The sequence below is a fragment of the Tenebrio molitor genome, chromosome 3 (genome assembly GCF_963966145.1).
Source record: "Tenebrio molitor chromosome 3, icTenMoli1.1, whole genome shotgun sequence".
Classification (NCBI taxonomy): domain Eukaryota; kingdom Metazoa; phylum Arthropoda; class Insecta; order Coleoptera; family Tenebrionidae; genus Tenebrio; species Tenebrio molitor.
This window is the reverse complement of record NC_091048.1, coordinates 26996660-27013720: the sequence shown is the minus strand read 5'-3', so window position 1 is coordinate 27013720 and position 17061 is coordinate 26996660. Positions and strand designations below refer to the sequence as shown.

General features: G+C 34.6%; 1 protein-coding gene across 2 annotated transcripts in view; it reads right to left on the bottom strand.

Annotated features, from left to right (window-relative positions):
* The window catches only part of LOC138126020 (ly6/PLAUR domain-containing protein 2-like), a 58175-nt gene extending 51995 nt beyond the window's left edge, over window positions 1-6180 (bottom strand). The window contains exon 1 of one of the 2 annotated variants that reach the window (XM_069041661.1): window positions 5890-6180. In XM_069041661.1, coding sequence (XP_068897762.1) covers window positions 5890-6069 — 180 coding nt within the window. In that variant the 5' untranslated portion in view covers window positions 6070-6180. The remainder of the gene's footprint in view (window positions 1-5889) is intronic. The other variant, XM_069041664.1, reaches the window with a different exon arrangement.
* Window positions 6181-17061: the final 10881 nt, after the last annotated feature.

The window sequence follows — 17061 nt, the reverse complement described above, 5'->3', positions numbered from 1 at the left end:
ATATCAAATTATAGCATTTGGCGAGAAATTTTTTCCGAACTTCTGGACAAGGCCAGTTAACTAATCGCTTGTCAGATAACCCAAATTCAAACTGTCACGAAGAATAAATCGCACGCGACATAAATCGCACACGACTTTTTTAAATTGATAAATTGTAATTTCGTGAGATAAATAGCACACGACACATATTGCCGACGACATAAACTCAAAAACTCGACTGCTTGCGTTTGTGCGAGCTTTCCCTGCGAGTAATATGTCGCCTTTGCGACACATCAATCGCACCGAAATGAAAAATGTATCCCTCGCTTCAGCCCATCCATTAAAAATTCCTGCCCCGAAATCGAATTCGAATTAAGACCTCTTGACCCTCCTCAGGGCAGATTCCGTTTCGTCTTACCGAAAAAAAATCTCGAGAAAATTGAATTCGACTCCGGCCGCCCGCCCCTTATCGCCGCCCAGGGAATTCCCCCCTTTATTTTCCGCATTTTAATTTTTAACGAGTCCGAAACGTCTTCATCGCCTCCGCGCCCGGATCCGGACGGGATCAGCGTCCGGGGGCGGCCGATGCCCGTCCGGAATCGCGCGTTTGTGTGCGGCCGCTCCCGCCATTTAAATAAGAATGCGCCGCATCTCTGTACTGGCGGCGGTCGGTTTCGGTTAATTGATGGGGTGCGCTCGGCGATTCCGCCGTCTTGGGCGACATTCCCATCCAGATTGGGCCGCATTGTTGGCGGCGTGGGGGGCGCGTCTCGCGGGGACGGGGTTAATTAAAAATTGACGCGCTCGCCCGACTTCGACGGGGGGAAAACTTATTTCCCCAATGGCGGAACAATAATATTGGCCTTGCATAATGTAGGCTCTTGTAGAAATTTAATTTCTACGGCTCCGGTCGCCGTTTTACAAAGGTAATTGGGAATACTGAAGGCGTTAAAGGTTAACGATAACGCTGCAAAAATTAGCACAATAAGACCACCCTTTCTAACTAATTAACTCAGTTTCTTTACATTTCTGCAAAAAAAAAAAACAACCTGAGATCTAAAATGTAGCGTGCGACTTATCTCAGCGGCAATTTATCTCCGTCAGATTTACTAAATTTGTGACAATTACATTATTACTTGAAGTTAATTATCCAACCGCTTTCAGAGTGTTTCTGTTATTAACTTTGGGTAAAGCTGAAAAAACCCGGTAATTTCCTTTAAATTATCTCAAACGCTCCATTACGAGGGAAGAACAATTAATGAACTTTTTCAGCGAGATTTTCAGGCCGGAAAAACCTACAAGAAATTCAATTCCAGACAAGCGAAAATGTAGTGTTATTCTCGCAATAATTTTAACTTTTGTTAACACTTTAAAATATATTATGCATTTCATAAATATCTGCGAGCAAATATGGTCGCCGTGAAATTGCACTTGAATCTTTTATGAGCTAGTTTAACAGAAAAAGAGAACAAAGTGAAGCGGCGACGTCTCCGAGAACGTTTTATTTGGACAAATAAATTTTTTATTGGTCAGTTTTTCTCCACTAATAATATTTTACCTAGTTGACGGCAGTCATTGCAGTTAATTGGACTTGGGAATTTAACATCCAAATGCAAAGGAAATAAATGTGGAATGAACTGAAAGCGCGACTGGAATCTCACCGCACTTCAAAGCTAAATATTTTTTTAATGATCCGAAATTTCCCCTTCACAGAAAGTCATAGCGATTACAGAGTAAAATTGAAATAAATTGCAAGTGACACTGGAGACCCGCAGAGATTTGTAGAAAGCTGATACATACCCTCATTTGTATTTTAATTTGTCGCGATCTGATATTTACTAATATTTTCACACGACGTACTTTTTCAAAAATTAATAAGTTGCATTTGACGCTTAAGAACACAACTTGAACAAATAAAATATATTTATTGCTAATATGTAGTTATTTGTGTATCAAGGCCAAAAAGTGCATCTTTTTCGACCGAGTTTTTTGGCCGAGGCGCAGCCGAGGCTTGAAAACAGCCAAGGACAAAAGGCAACAGAACTAGAAATTTACTATTTGTTATTTTGTTTTAATAAATCTTTCCTAATCTCGCCGCCACTTCTTCATTTTTACATTTACATAATTCAAATTTAAGATAAAACCCTATAATCTTAACGAAAAATTAAAACTGGGAGAAATGACAAACGCCACGAAAATCTCGCCGCGACTTTTACAAAACTTCTTTGTCGATCTTTTACGGTCGATTCTGCTTTAGCTCCGAAAGGTTATTTACTACGACGAATAATATTCGTACTATTTGAGACTATTTTTAAAACAAACGATGGCGACTCTCGTTAAATTTCTGCGATGCAAGTTTACGGTGCAAAGTTGACAATAAATTTTATTAAATTTGAAACAAGAAGATAAAACTGAGACAAATTGCTATGCTTGTTTAAAATTGTTAAATTGGCAAGAAATTACAAATGTAGCGAGAAATGTATTTCAACCAGTGATATTTTCTCTTGCTGATACATCTCAAAAGTTTTTAATGAGGTTATTCTTTATCACAATTATATTATTTCAAAAATATTTAAACACAAAGATGACAATTGCTACCATAAATTGCAACTAAGACGTGAACATCCCTATGTGAAGCAAAAAAAATGGCAACAATTTCTGCGACAAACTGATGATACATTGCAATTGCATTTGAAACCTAAACATCGCATTCCAAATTTGAGATGAATTATGTACAGGGTGAGCAAAACTCGATGTCTCAGCTCTATTAAAAGAAAAGGATAGACGATAGAAAAAAATCTGAAAAGAGGTTCTTAAATGGGATTAAGTAAGGTTTATTTTAAACCAAATTTGCATTTTTTCCATATTTGGAAACTGAAGTAATGACGTCATCGATTTTTTTTCAAGAAACACCTATATTTTGGCATAATTTAAAAAGAGCTAATTTTTCTGAACAAATTTTGTAAAGAAAAAAATTTGCTATCTTCTTTAAATCGTGACGATTGCGAATTTTTGCTAATACTTTTTTTCTCTACAAAATTTGTTCACAAAAATTAGTTCTTTTTAAATATGCCAAAATATAGGTTCTGGGAAAAAAAATTCGTTGAATAGACATCGAGTTTCGCTGTATTACGATCTCGATGACAGAGATATATCGCAAATACATCTAAAATATTGCTGCAATTTATAATAAGCGTTTCTATTATTTTATATTGACTAATTTAAATTACGAAAAATGTTTAAATATTGAGAAAAATTGTTTCTTAGCAAAATATTATTTTTTTCTGAAAAAGAAAATGAAACAAATTCACATTACAAATACGACTAAAATCTCACCACAAATTGAAATTTTTAAAGAAAATAGGTGAGACAAATTGCAAATGCGATCTAAAGCTCGCCGCTATTTATAAAGATACTTAAATATAGTTAAAAAATCAGCTATTCACTTTCTGTGAAAGATCTTAAATACTGACAACAATTTGTCCTTGCGAGTAAAATTCAACGACACTTATTTTCTATTAAAAAATATACCTACTACTTTACGCTTTTCAGTAACGTTTCTTTTTTAATTTTCATTTTAAAAATGATTAAAAAATTTTACTATAAAATTATTGCACTTGAAACTTAAAGAAGGCGATATATCGGGTGTTTTTTTTAATTTGGCATCGAAGTTGGCGTTGAAAAGTCGATTGTGAACGCACCACCGGATTACAACTCTGATCGGCTTTTTAAATGTAACCTCACTTTTGCGTGATTTTAATCTGCAATTTGAAAAATCACTGTTTTTAAGGCGAGTGGTTCATTCACAATCGATCCAAATTTTAAAAAGCACACTTTAAAACAAAAAATTGGTGAACAAAATTTTTTTTTACCGAAAGTAAAATTAACATGAATTGCAAACGCGACTGATCTCTCACTAGAACTTATGTTAAAATAGTTATTTTTATATTAAGTGCGCGAAGAGAGTGTTTTTTGTGCATGAAAAGGTCTTTTACGCCGAGACGAAGGTCGAGGCAGTATAAGCCTTTGAATGCACAAAAACATCTTCGCGCACGAAATATAAACAATATTTTTTCTATAATTGATTCAAAAAATTGAAATTAAAAATTCAAATTTTTGAAGGAACTCTGAAATTTCAATGCAGTGACCATGTTGCTAGGTAACTAATAAAAAACAGTGTGTGAAATGAAAAACAGAAATAGTCGTATGCGTGAAATTGCATTTCACACACTGTTTTGTATGGTTTCTATGGTTTCGATCTTACTAACAATGCAAAAAAAATACACGTCAGAAAATGACCCACTTCAGGCACCGATAACTATGCGTGAATTTCAATTTTTTGAATCAATTATAGAAAAAAACTATTTGTCTTCTAACATTCTATTTTCTACTTTACACATACTTTGCCACATTTTAGTGGAATTCTTGTTTACTTCCATTTCATATTCTTTTATCTACGATCGTGTAAAAAGTAGGCACTTTTTGCACTAAAAATCGTTGTCAAAGTTGACGTTTAGTGAAACTGACGGAATCGTGCCATAAAACTTTTAGTGCATGCTTTTATGGCACGGAACTGTCAGAATACAACAATACAATTTGTTGGAAACATTGTTTAGAAGCTGAAAGACATGGTTCTCAAACGACTTTGGTTATTCATAAAATACTGAATCAATAATTATTATTTTATACAAATTTATGTTGAAACCGGTGCGATGATCTCACGATCGTAGATAAAATGTTGTAAGACATACATGTAAAAAGTTCCTTTGTTGCACTCACATCCTTTAAAATACTCCCTTGTACCACGGTCGTATTTTTAAACCCGTTCGTGCAATAAAGGATAACTTTTTACACTTATATCTTAAATAACTATTTTTTTAAATTATTTTAAAGCATTCTTCCAATAAAATGCACTTCAAATTCAAACATTGAAACGCACTTTTATCTTACTTTTACACTTTTATACAAACGCTACTAAAATATCTTCAATTTTTAATTTGGTTAAGAGTAAAATGTTGAGTGAAATTTGCTCTTGCGACTATTTTGTCTCAGAACGGTCTCACAAAGATTACATAGATATAAAAAAATTCCTTCACAATTACTTTGACACATTTCAATATGTTTGTGTATTCCTATTTAATATTGCTTATAAAAAATCACTACAATAAATTATTATACTCGAGATTTAACCGACGCGATGGAAGACAAAAAACAGGAAACAGCTTGAGTTTTCATTGCAGAAGGGATTGCAATCTTGCTATCGCTTCAAAATTGTTTAATATCTACGAAGATCTTTTTATTAATGAAAAACATAATTGAGATAAGTTGCAAACGCGACTAAAATCTTGCCATGATTCAACAAAAAATTCCTGACACTTGCTTTGCTTTCTTTTATTGATCATGATTTTTTTTAAATCACTTTAACACTTTTTAATGGGATTGTTCTTTGCTCCTTTCGATCTTGTATATTCTTTAAATATTGCAATAAGTTGCATGCGCGACTAAAATCTTTCCATCTTTACAAAATTCCGATATAGGTGACAAAGGAACAAACAGTTTATTTTAATTTTTTTATCTTTAAACCCAGTGACCCCGTTCTTTGGTGTAGATATCTGTCCGCGACTAATCGAAGTTTGTGCCGACAAATTGGATAAACTTCCAAGTTTGTAATAATTCAGTGGCAGTCAGAAGGCATCTCGAATTTAATCCATCATAAGTCAATTAAAGCCTTTTCCGTACGTGTCAAAACCCTCCCGTTCGCTTCGTCTGAATTTTTAATGGGTCGAATGTCTCAATTTCGTGCCGAATTCCGTCGGCGATAAATCCACTTCCACTCCATTCATCATGATCACCATCATCGCCGTCCCCATCGATCATCCCCGGACTCCCGGGGACTCCTCGCATACTTACGATGCAGTAGACGTGGTTCAAGCTGGGGCACTCCTTCAGCTCCATGTGCGTCTCGTTGATGCAGGGAGTGATGGAGCCCACCCCGTCGTTGTACTGGCCGCACTGGTAACATTGCAAGGCGACCGCGGACGCGACGAAGCCGCCCAGGACCGCCGCCGCCAACAAACAATTAACGCCCATCCCGAGTCAACTCTTGTCAGTGAGAAAGTTTGAGCGCGCCTCTTCCGCCCCCTTTGGTGATGCTCGCCGTTCGCGGCCGCCGGATCAACTAACTCCAACTTGTCCGGAGTTGGGAAACTGCCCTGCGCGCCCGCTCCCTCTCAAATTCGACACTTTTTCCATTTCATTTGGGACAATAAGGCCATCACGAGCGAACCGACGTATTTATGTTTAGGTTTTGTTTACAGTGGCGGACATTCTTGACCCACGACCGGAAAAATACGGCGGGGGCGGCGGGCGCTTCGGGGACGTTTATGATGGCGCAAAAATAAAATTTATGGCGTCGTTGACGAAATTCGACTGCCGATATTGACGACAAACGACGTCTTCCTTTTACGAACACTTTTAGGCTGCAGTTTGGTCCTGCATTATTAATTTTTTAAATGGTTTCGGAAATTTAAAAAAATTATGTTCATCGGAAAATCGATAGATTTATACAGAATTTAATATTTTCCAAAGCAAACACGTTTCTTCACAAGAAAAAAAAAATCATAAGTTTTGTCGTAAACAAACCTAAGCAACAAAAACAAAGTTATAAAATTTGATCCAACTACTTGCTAAACAAAAAAAAAACCAAATCGAAATTTAATACAGGTTTTTATAAACGCTTCCAACATTGTAGTGTGCGCCTATAATTCTGGTGTACCTATACCACTACAGATTTAGTATAAGATGTAAATGTATGTGTATATTTGGTTGCCTAAAAACAATGGATTTTTACATAATGTAAATTAAAATTTTAAAAATTCCTTTTCTGTTCAATCGATTACATTTTATTGAAAAATTACAAAAGTATGTAACGATACATGATACACACTTTTTTTCAAAAAAATATATACTTTGGCAAGCTTGATACCTTGATCAATACATTGGCGTACGTACCTCATTTTGATATTTTATGTATTAATAAATTGTGTTAAATAGACGAGTACGCCTATGTTTATGTCAACAGAATAACCAACAATAGGATTACCAACCTATGAAAAAAGTCACATTCATTTATAGTTACCCGGTATAAAAGAAGAAAGAAAAAAGAATGAATTGAACCATATATACATGTAGAAAGAATAATAATAGATAATAAAGTGGTAAACATGGTGTGACATCTAAATAAGAGTAACAGGTTAGGAATCGAAGAAAGAACCGAAATTATTATTGATGTAAGACCAAAAATGCAGTTTGTCTAAAAGTGACAACATTTTTTTTTAGTTATAAATTTTGCAACTCATTATCGTTGACACTTTTCATTACTTAAGTGTCTTTGTAAAGGATGAAACAAAAATCAATGAGTAGGTAATACAGTGTAAGGGAAGGAAGAAGATTTACACTTGATATAATGATAAAAAGATATCGAAATATCGATTGGTGGGCGTCCTGCTATAAAAGCGTCGTTATAAACTGTAAGAAAATGGAAAAGTTGTTTGGCAAGCATCTAACAACATCGGACAACAAGGTGAAGTAAGTATAGCCTACGCAAAGGATTAAGAAAAAGCGAAATCTGACCTAAGAAGAATTTACACGAGAACTCGTAAAAAAGTTCTTATGGCTGACGACGAATTTTATGTAGTTATTGATCCCGCAGGACAAACTGGATGTAAATATGTACATTCAAAAATCCATAAAGAGGTCCAACTTGAATGTATTTTTTTTTTACATCGGTAACTTTCTCAAAGAATCTGTACAACAAAGTTTATTTATAGCTCAGCGTAGTAGAGAATAATAAAATACATAATAGCTATTTACGCAACGAGTTGCAAAATGAGCGTCTTTTTTGCACTAGACATGACAATTGGACCACGAGTGTCAACGAGTGGTCCAACATGTCCTGTGCAAAAAAATAGCCATTTTACTACGTGTTTCATACAATATTGTTTCTAATTTAGTTACGAAAAGTACACACATTCTGATTAAAATCCTGTTTAAATCTGCTATTTCAATAATTTTCCGGCATAATACTAGTAATATCACTAATGTCACTTTTTAACACTAGTGATAATATAATGTCACTTTTCTTCACTAGTTATTAAATGAAGCACGTTTGACAACTAAAATGACATATCACAATGGTTGCTTTTCGTAATTGAATTAGAAAAAAAAAATTAATGTTTGGTAATATTTCTCGGAATAAATGCTGTTATTAATTCAACGAAAATCTCCAAATCACCCAACAACAAACAAATCGAAAATTTGATTCTTGATATTTCCCAACGCATCCACCATCAATGCTCCTTTCATTAAGATTTAAGATAAACACTCCTCTTCAGCACTTTAAGACAGTATGTCTGTTTTAAAATTAGATATATTTATATTTTTTACGAAAAACAGATACGTACCATCCTGTGCATCGGATTCAATACCCTTACTTTGCTTCTTGTTATCCAGAGCTCCAAGAAAATTGTTTTCTTATTTAAGAACTGTCGCACTGCACCTGGCGGTAATTCTTCTATAATTGAAGATTTGAATGCGAAGTTTTACCAGTAGGTTTACGGGAAAATACTGTAGAATACAGACCCACCCCCAGACTTAAACCCCCCACAGTACCTACCATATGATGAAAAAATTGAAAGCTGAACACAGTTCGTAGATTGATGGGGACGGCTTTAATTGTCAAATTAACAGTGGGTCGACTCTATGAATAACAATTATGCCTGTGGGGTAATTACAAGAAATTGTTCTAGTTCCGGTTGAATCAAGTCCAATTCTTGTTTAGGTGAGGACTTGTTTTGCAGTGACTAATTTGTCCACGATAGTAGGATGTAAAATGTTACTTCTGGACCAGGACATTTGGCGTCTTAAAAACAGGGTAGAATCCTACAAATTTAGCTGTTTTCGGAAAAGTAAACAACCGAAAACGACCTAAAATCCTTAAAAAATCCATTTTTGTGCACCCCAAAAGTACCCAAATATCTGTAGGCCACCAAAAATTTGGCACACGAAAAAACTGTTGAAATCTCGCAAAATAATGCAAAATTGCCTCAAGAACGTCCTAAAAAACTAACAAAATACCTTGTTTTTAAACACCCCAAAATGGCTTTGTATTTATGGACCAAGCCATTTGGCGCATGAAAAAAAAAAAGGAAAAACACCAAATCAAGGAGGGTTGGTAGCAGGATAATTGGCGTCTTAAAAACAGGATAGAATCCTACAAATTTAGCTGTTTTCCCAAAAGTAAACAACCGAAAAAACATAAAATCATCAATTTTTATGCGCCCCAAAAATGCAAAAAAAATCTATAGACCACCAGAAATTGGGCACACGAAAAAACCATTGCAAATTATCCAAAATCAAGTAAAGTTATCTTAAAAACAACAAAAAAACTTTACAAAATATCTTGTTTTAAACACCGCAATATGTTTTTAATTTCTGGACCAAGCCAATTGGCGCATGCAAAAATCATTTAAGAACGACCGAAAAGGAGCCAAACATGGTGTATAATATTCTGCTACAAAGTTGTTCTCTTTAGTATTGGTAATTTTTTTAATTTATTGCAAAAAATTTCTGTAATTATTACGCTTTCGATAAATCGCAACAATAAAGATTAAGTGTTTGACAGGCTAAGGCACTTTAAATCTTGAATTTATAATTTATTGAAAAAAAATGCAGATAAGCAGCCAAAACAAAACTTTGACCATGATCTAAGTACTACTTCTTTTGTAGTACCATGGCAACTAAATATGCCTTGTCAAGTGTATTATTTATAAATATTCTGAAATCAAAAAAATATTGATAAATTTCTAAAAAAGAGAAGAACAGTGTAAAAACGATTTATGAACAACCCAAGAATAAGCATATTGTATCAGTGAAGAGATAAATGAAATAAATAAAAAAAATCTACTTTAATTGTAAAAACCGAAAATATATCGAGATACAATACTAAAGAAGAGTTGAAAAGTATAAAAAATACTTTTTCTACAATCGATGTAGAAAGTAGGTCTTTGCGCTTGCATTTGACAATGCAAAGTTGACGTTTTCCGAGGACTGTCACTTTGTCGCCCACGCGCGAAAAAATGTACAAAACGCTCGCTCTTTGAATTTTTTGTTAAAATCAGATGTCCAGTGATTATTGTAACTAGTGACAACGAATAACACAGGCCTGCAAAAGAAAACTTTTTAATCGATGTTTTGATTTTGATAACTGATTTTGTATAACATTGGAGCCCTGATTACAAAAATACAATTCATTTTTTTGTATCACGTCAGGTTTTTTCACAATTAACAAAAAAAAATTAAGCAATTTATTTAGGAAAATAAGATGTTTATAATAATTCTTGGTTAATAATCTAACTAATTTTTTTATTCCTTATGAGAATGGCATCTTTAACGCTTTGTGAGGAAACTTCTTTTAATTGATTGCCTGCTGTATATTTTTTTTTGGGTACATCGCGCTGTAACATCTAGCAAAAGTCTACCATCATTGCTACGCTCCATCTTCCTTGATATCACCTCTCCATTTGTTTTATATCTTGGTCAAGACGTTCCCCTTGTTCCTTGCTGACAGCACCAAGATTTTTAGGAAAAAGATTTAAGTGCGAAAAGAGGAAATTCACTTGCAAACTCATATTACATCCCAAGATGTGAAAATTTTTAAACATGATTCTCACAATATTTTCGTAGTCTTCATCTTTGTGATTTCCAAGCAATTTTTCTATGACGTTCTTAAATGCCGTCCAGGCATTCCTTTCAACAACATTCATAGAATTTTGAAAATCATTACCTTTGTACAAAGATCTTATTTGAGGTCCTAACCTCTTTTCATTAGGCATTGGAGAGATCTGGTAACTTTGTACATTAATACTTGAAACATTGTCCATTTTTATCAAAAGGCTTTACAAACTGCTTCATCAAACAAAGTTTGATATGCATTGGTGGTACCTAATACTACTTTTTTAGGATACAACTAAATTATTTTTTATTATTGCTTCCCGGAACAAGTCTAGTTCTTAAAGGCCACTTCTTTTGAGTCCAATGCTTGTCTCGTGTCCGGCAATCCCATTCGCAAATAAAACAAGGAAATTTCGAATATCCATATTGTTGTCCGATATTACAATATCGAAATTTTGAAATAATTCATTCATTCTAGGTGAACATTTCAGTTTTAATAAAAAACGATTTGTGAAAAAACTAGACGTGATAGCGCAAAACCAAAATCATTTTCGTAATCAGGGGGTCGAAATTGTTCAAAAGCTGTCAATTTTATGTAAACATCGAAATCAGTGCAGGCTTGTGTAATCAGAAAGAATTGTTGTGTCAGTTTGTGTCGGTGTTCTTTATGTTTTTACAAAAAACATTGCTCAAAAGCCTGTAGAAGGAAGGGAAACTGTTGAGGAAGCGTTTTCGTGTACACCGCCCGAAATTGTAAGTGCAGCAAAAGAACAGAATGCACACTTCCAGAGCATGGATTACTTTTCAAAAACCGTAATTATTGTACTTTTAATGTCAATATTGTGAATAATTAGTTTCTGATTTTAAGAAGGTATTACATTGATTTGGTCCAAATAAAATAATATGTAGTAGTCATAGTTGCGATTGTAGAAAAAATCTTGTGTGTGTTGCGAGCGCAAATGTACATTGTCGATTTCGAGAAAATGCCGTGCTCCTGCGTCGCGCGACAACATTCTCTCAATCGACAATGTATCACTTTGCCTCTTAATACACAAATACAGTGTGGAATAAAATGATTTACATCTAGTTACCTTTGGAATTTTTGCACATGTAAATTTTCCTGTACCGCTCTACTATTTTTTTTCGAAGTGCCGAACTATTAGTTCTGTCAATAAATGTCATCAATCGAATTGACAATTGTTACAATTTACTAAATTCAATTAACAAGCCTTGGTGGCCTCTTTCAACACTAGCTGTGACTTGCTTTTGTTAGCTCCTTTTTAATTTCAATCTCAACTTTGCATTCATATCATCCCTTCGCAATAAATCACATTTGGAATTTGGATATATATTTTGAGGTTAGGCTTTCTTTTTTTTGTAGAGCGGCATTTCGTATTTTTACACGGGTAATGCAAAGGTAACTAGATGTAAATCATTTTATTCCACACTGGAGCTATTGTATTATTGCAGGAAGATGTCGTCAATCATATTAAAAACCACCTTGAAATAAGTTGCGAACCAGATGCACAGCAGATGCAAATCTTATTCTGCCTCTGGTAGAAAAATTGACCAGAAAATAAGAAAATTCAATGCAAGGATAAAAGAACTCAATGCACGGCTAACCAAAGAAACAGAAGCGAGACAAACCATCTAAAAAAGTCGTTCCAAGATGAATCTGTGAAGTTCAAGGATATTTCGGTAATTGAGAACTGTGTGAAAGGACAACAAAAAAAAATAAAAATGAATTGTGAGTCACTAACAAGATGGGGCAAACTCAAGAGTGACCTCTCTTCGCGAAATCTTAATGTAAGTAGATATAAGCAACGACTTAAAATATTTCATTAACAAACGAAACCTATTAGCACATCCTCGAATGGAATTTATAAACAAGATTCCGATATTCATAAATTTGGAATATTGGGTTATTATACAGTGAGCGGCAAAAGTATGGAATAAATTCATTAAAAATTAAATAAATTTTTTTTCAAAAAAATCTTTGGACAGGTCAATTTTAGTTTATAAAAATACATATTTTAATACAAAATAAAATTCCAAGCAGTCATTTGTTTTCGAGTTATGACGTCATCGATAGTTTTTTTAAGTGGAAACCCCCTATTTTTTTTCTTGATTCTGATAGCCCTTTTAATTGTCTAAACGCCAGTATAAAAATTTTGTTACCTTACATAAGGAAATTTTTTAGAAAAAAAATAATACCTAAAGTTGTAAAAAATAAATTTTATAACGAAAAAAACAAGTCAATAATTGCTGATCGTCAAAGGGAAAGATCCAACCTATCTACTATAAACTCACGCCTACTGGCCAAAAGGACGCCGCCACCTCTAGATAAATTCATTTTCGTGAAATCTCTGTCGAATCTGAGAGAATAGTAATTATTATTGTTGCACAACTCAGAACGGAATCATTAAGCCATGTTTCAGTTAAAGCAATAAAGTCATAACTGCAGGATGAGATAGCATTATACAACTGTGTTAGCTTAGTGTTGAGACAGCGAACGTTCTGATATAGATTGAAAGATTTTTCCCCTGATTATGAATGGACGATGGAGACGCTTCGGGCGAAAGATTGTGAGAAACTGATGATAATTGCTATTTGATACCTAAAATTTCAGATTTTATTCTATTAAGAAGCCTCTGATAAGTTTGGCAATCCTGCACATCCCAAACAGAATGATTAACATCAAAGTTTGTTTTGTCTTTCTTTTACGGCCGGTTTCATAATGCAATTTGAAACCAAAAAATTGTATTTCATATTCATTAAAGGCGTCTTTAACTCCTTAAAATCCCCCTTTAACTTTAAAAGCTCGTTGTCGGCCTTTTGTCTCGTTAAAGGTGGATTTACTGGATTTAAATTGGGAACATAACCTCAATTACATGACAAGTGACATTTCGCTAGTACATTGTCACAAATTGCTGCATTTTTTTGTGAATTAGTAGGTACCCAATAAGTCAATTGATTATAAATTAACATTTCGGAAACTTGTACAATGAGGGACATGGAATCCTGGGCAGTCTGTTATTGTCATTTCAAAAAGTGTCAATGTAAATGCACCTTTACCGTCATTATGATTGATATTTTCAAAAAAACTGTCAACTTGGTTATGAGTCGCTAAGGTATGGTTTAGAAATGTTGACAACTGAATCACACATCTGCCCAGTTTTCCGTGTCCCCAGTAGTAGGTATTTAGAAAATAAAGATATTCCATGAATTCGTTAGTTTTTATTGCTCAATTGTTTTCTTGCTAATTCAATCTGTAAGTCAAAGAACACCTAATAAGTCTAGGAATAACAGTTTTTTCCTTTCATGTTCTTCTCTTTCGTCTCTTCTCTTTAAGTGTATGATCTTAGTTTGTCTCGTAAAATTTTTGGGAGCATTATAGACATTTTCTTCAGCGAGCTTCAAAAATTCAGTCTTAAATGACTCAAATTTCAAATTAATACAACACCATGACAACCCGGATTTTTTTTCAATTACGGCAGGTAAATCAGGATCAACACCAGCACAGGTGCACAGGCAATGTGAAAGGATGTTTTGCAAGTTCCATTACAAGCAATAAACTGCTTTTGGAAATTGATTGGTTGCTCACAAATCTTACACATGACCATTATATCGAATCAAGGAGACGTCACCGGGTACAGAGTGCTCTGACAATGACGCTCCACTCATCCGAGTAAGTGACGCTCACCGACAGTTCCGAAGACTTCAGGTACACATGCACTAGGCAGTCTCAAAAAAAAACCGATAAAAAATCGATTGAAACAGCTTAACTATTGGAACAAACTCACCAAATCAGCGCTTGGAAATCGAACCACTGGCACAAAACGCACAATTACACCAATGAAATAATAAAATGACCATTTATTGCAGACAAAACAACGAAAAATTAATTCAACTAACGGAGAAGTGCACGTCGCACCCCGCACTCGTCTTCAATATTATAAAAAAATCAAAAATCGATGGATCGGTCAAATCGAGTTTATTTATCAAGTTCGAAGTTTCAAGGAAGTTTGCCGGAGTGGCTTATTTTATGCGGGGATTAAAAACTAGCACGAGAAAATTCAATTTGTTATTCCTAAGATTTAAAAAATGCAGAAAATGACGTACGATGTAGAGCTAACGTTATTCGCTGGGTGATATCTCCGCATAGAGTGCCCCAGCAGTAAAAAATATTTACCTTAAGAAAAATTAAAAAAACTTGCTGCGAAACCCACGAAACATACACGAAATTTGGAATTTTACAAACAAAATTTAAAATGGTAACTGACACTCGCGGAACATCGCGGAACGCGTGATGAGCACTGCCAACTGTAAAAAATCGAACCGTACCACTTGCTCCACTGAAAGTTCTCGAAAAAATCCTTCAGGGCATCAGTGTGGCATCACTTTACAAGAAATAAAGTGATTGGATCTCGTCGAACTCAAGCTGTGATTTCAAGTAATTTGTTTAAGCGAAACTGGTAAACAAGGTAGACCTATTTTTTAAATAATTGGCACCATTGATTGGATTATTTGACGTTTAAAAATTTCACGTTGTTTTAAAATGCGGAGAACGGCATTTTATAGGTTTCAAGGTAAATCTATTTTAAAAAAAGGGAAAAAAAGTGTATGTACGGTTACATGCGTAAAATTACAGTTAGAATTTTTTTGTAGTTGACTACACGTGGAGGGTTGTTTTGTTGGTTGCATACCACGTACATTTTTGTAACTTATTAAAACAACAGTTTTTTTTCTACTGTTGCCGTAAAATATAACAATAAAAAGGATATTTTCTGAAATTATAAGAATTATTTAAATGTTTAAGAAGTTAAAAATTGTAGTATAAAGTTTTAATTAACCACAAAATAGGTTGTTCAACAATTTTTACAGCACTTTAATGTTAGTAGCACACACAATCATTATTGTTCACTCGCTCGTTTTACTGGAATAAACTCCTAGATAATGTAATTGTTGAATTCAGCGAATTCTTTTTCGTAATGTTCTTTAGACTTTTCTGGTAATAAACGCTGAGTTGCTTCTTGGGCTTCTTCAAAGATTTCTTGAGGAATAGACTCAACTTCTTCCATTTTCGACACTTTTTCGAGTAAAACGAAAAAATAAACAATAAACAACCTTAGCAACCAGCACCTCGCGTTCTGAGTTTCACCGAGTTTCAGAAGGGGCATTCTTTGGGATATTTTAAATAATAATTTGGGCTTGTCATTGTGGATAAAACGTTATACGGCATTCGTGTTTTAGTCGCATTTTATCTACTTAATATTATTAAACGCTCGTGGGTTCGCATTCGCGTTTAAACATTCTTGCGTGGATAAAATGCTATCTAAAACACTTATACACACAATAAATAACTATTAATACATAAAGTTTCACAACTTATAACAAACACTACTCATAATTTTTTTAGCGACTACAATTATTTGTACTCAAAAACCAGTTTAATATTTTCGGATTCATTATCTGAAAATTGTGAACAATACAATTACACAATATGCTTATGCCAAAATATCACAATAATACATAGAAGCGATTTTTTAAATAATTTTTTGATTGAATGGATTATGCAATTCTTTGTTTGTAGTGATACCGGGCAGCGTTGGGTCCCGGTTTTTTTCGGGGAACTGTCCCTGCTCATTGTTCGGCCAATGCGCGTGCTCCGTTCGTGCCGCGTTACGTATCAACTTTCCTATAAATAGGTGACGCCGCGCGAAATTCATTCAGTTTCGTTCACGCTCTAAATGTGTTCGCTTCGTTTACAAAAAAGATTACGGCTCCGTAAAAGCGAGCTGGACAAAAAGACGATGCTCTTCTTCCAAACATCGAAGGCGGGGGACCCAACTGGCTCTTTCCAGAACGTGGAAGAGGCATCAGTCCGCAATCGACACCGGCCCCGAAGATGGAATCCATAGTTCGACCGCTCCAAAGGGCGATAACAGAAGGTACATATGTATACAGTGAGTTTTTTTAAGACTGGCCATAGGGTTTTACATGCTAATTTTTCCAACCCCCTGTTAACTTTTGTTCCGATAAAAATATTCAAACCATTTTTGGAACAAAGTTGGAAGATTTTTGAAACTATCGGATAGATTACAATTTAATATCCCAAACCGTCGAAAAAGTTGTGAAAACAATATTTTTTAGGGCGCCGAAATAATAGTACGTCGAGCGGCCGCCAGAATAGCGCCATTGTCGGCTCAACCAGCACCTGACGATCTCCAATTTTGGACGCTTTCGGCGCGCTAAAAAATATTTTTTTCACGACTTTTTCGACAGTTTGGGATATTGAATTGTAATCTATCCGATAGTTTAAAAAATCTTCCAACTTTGTTCCAAAAATGG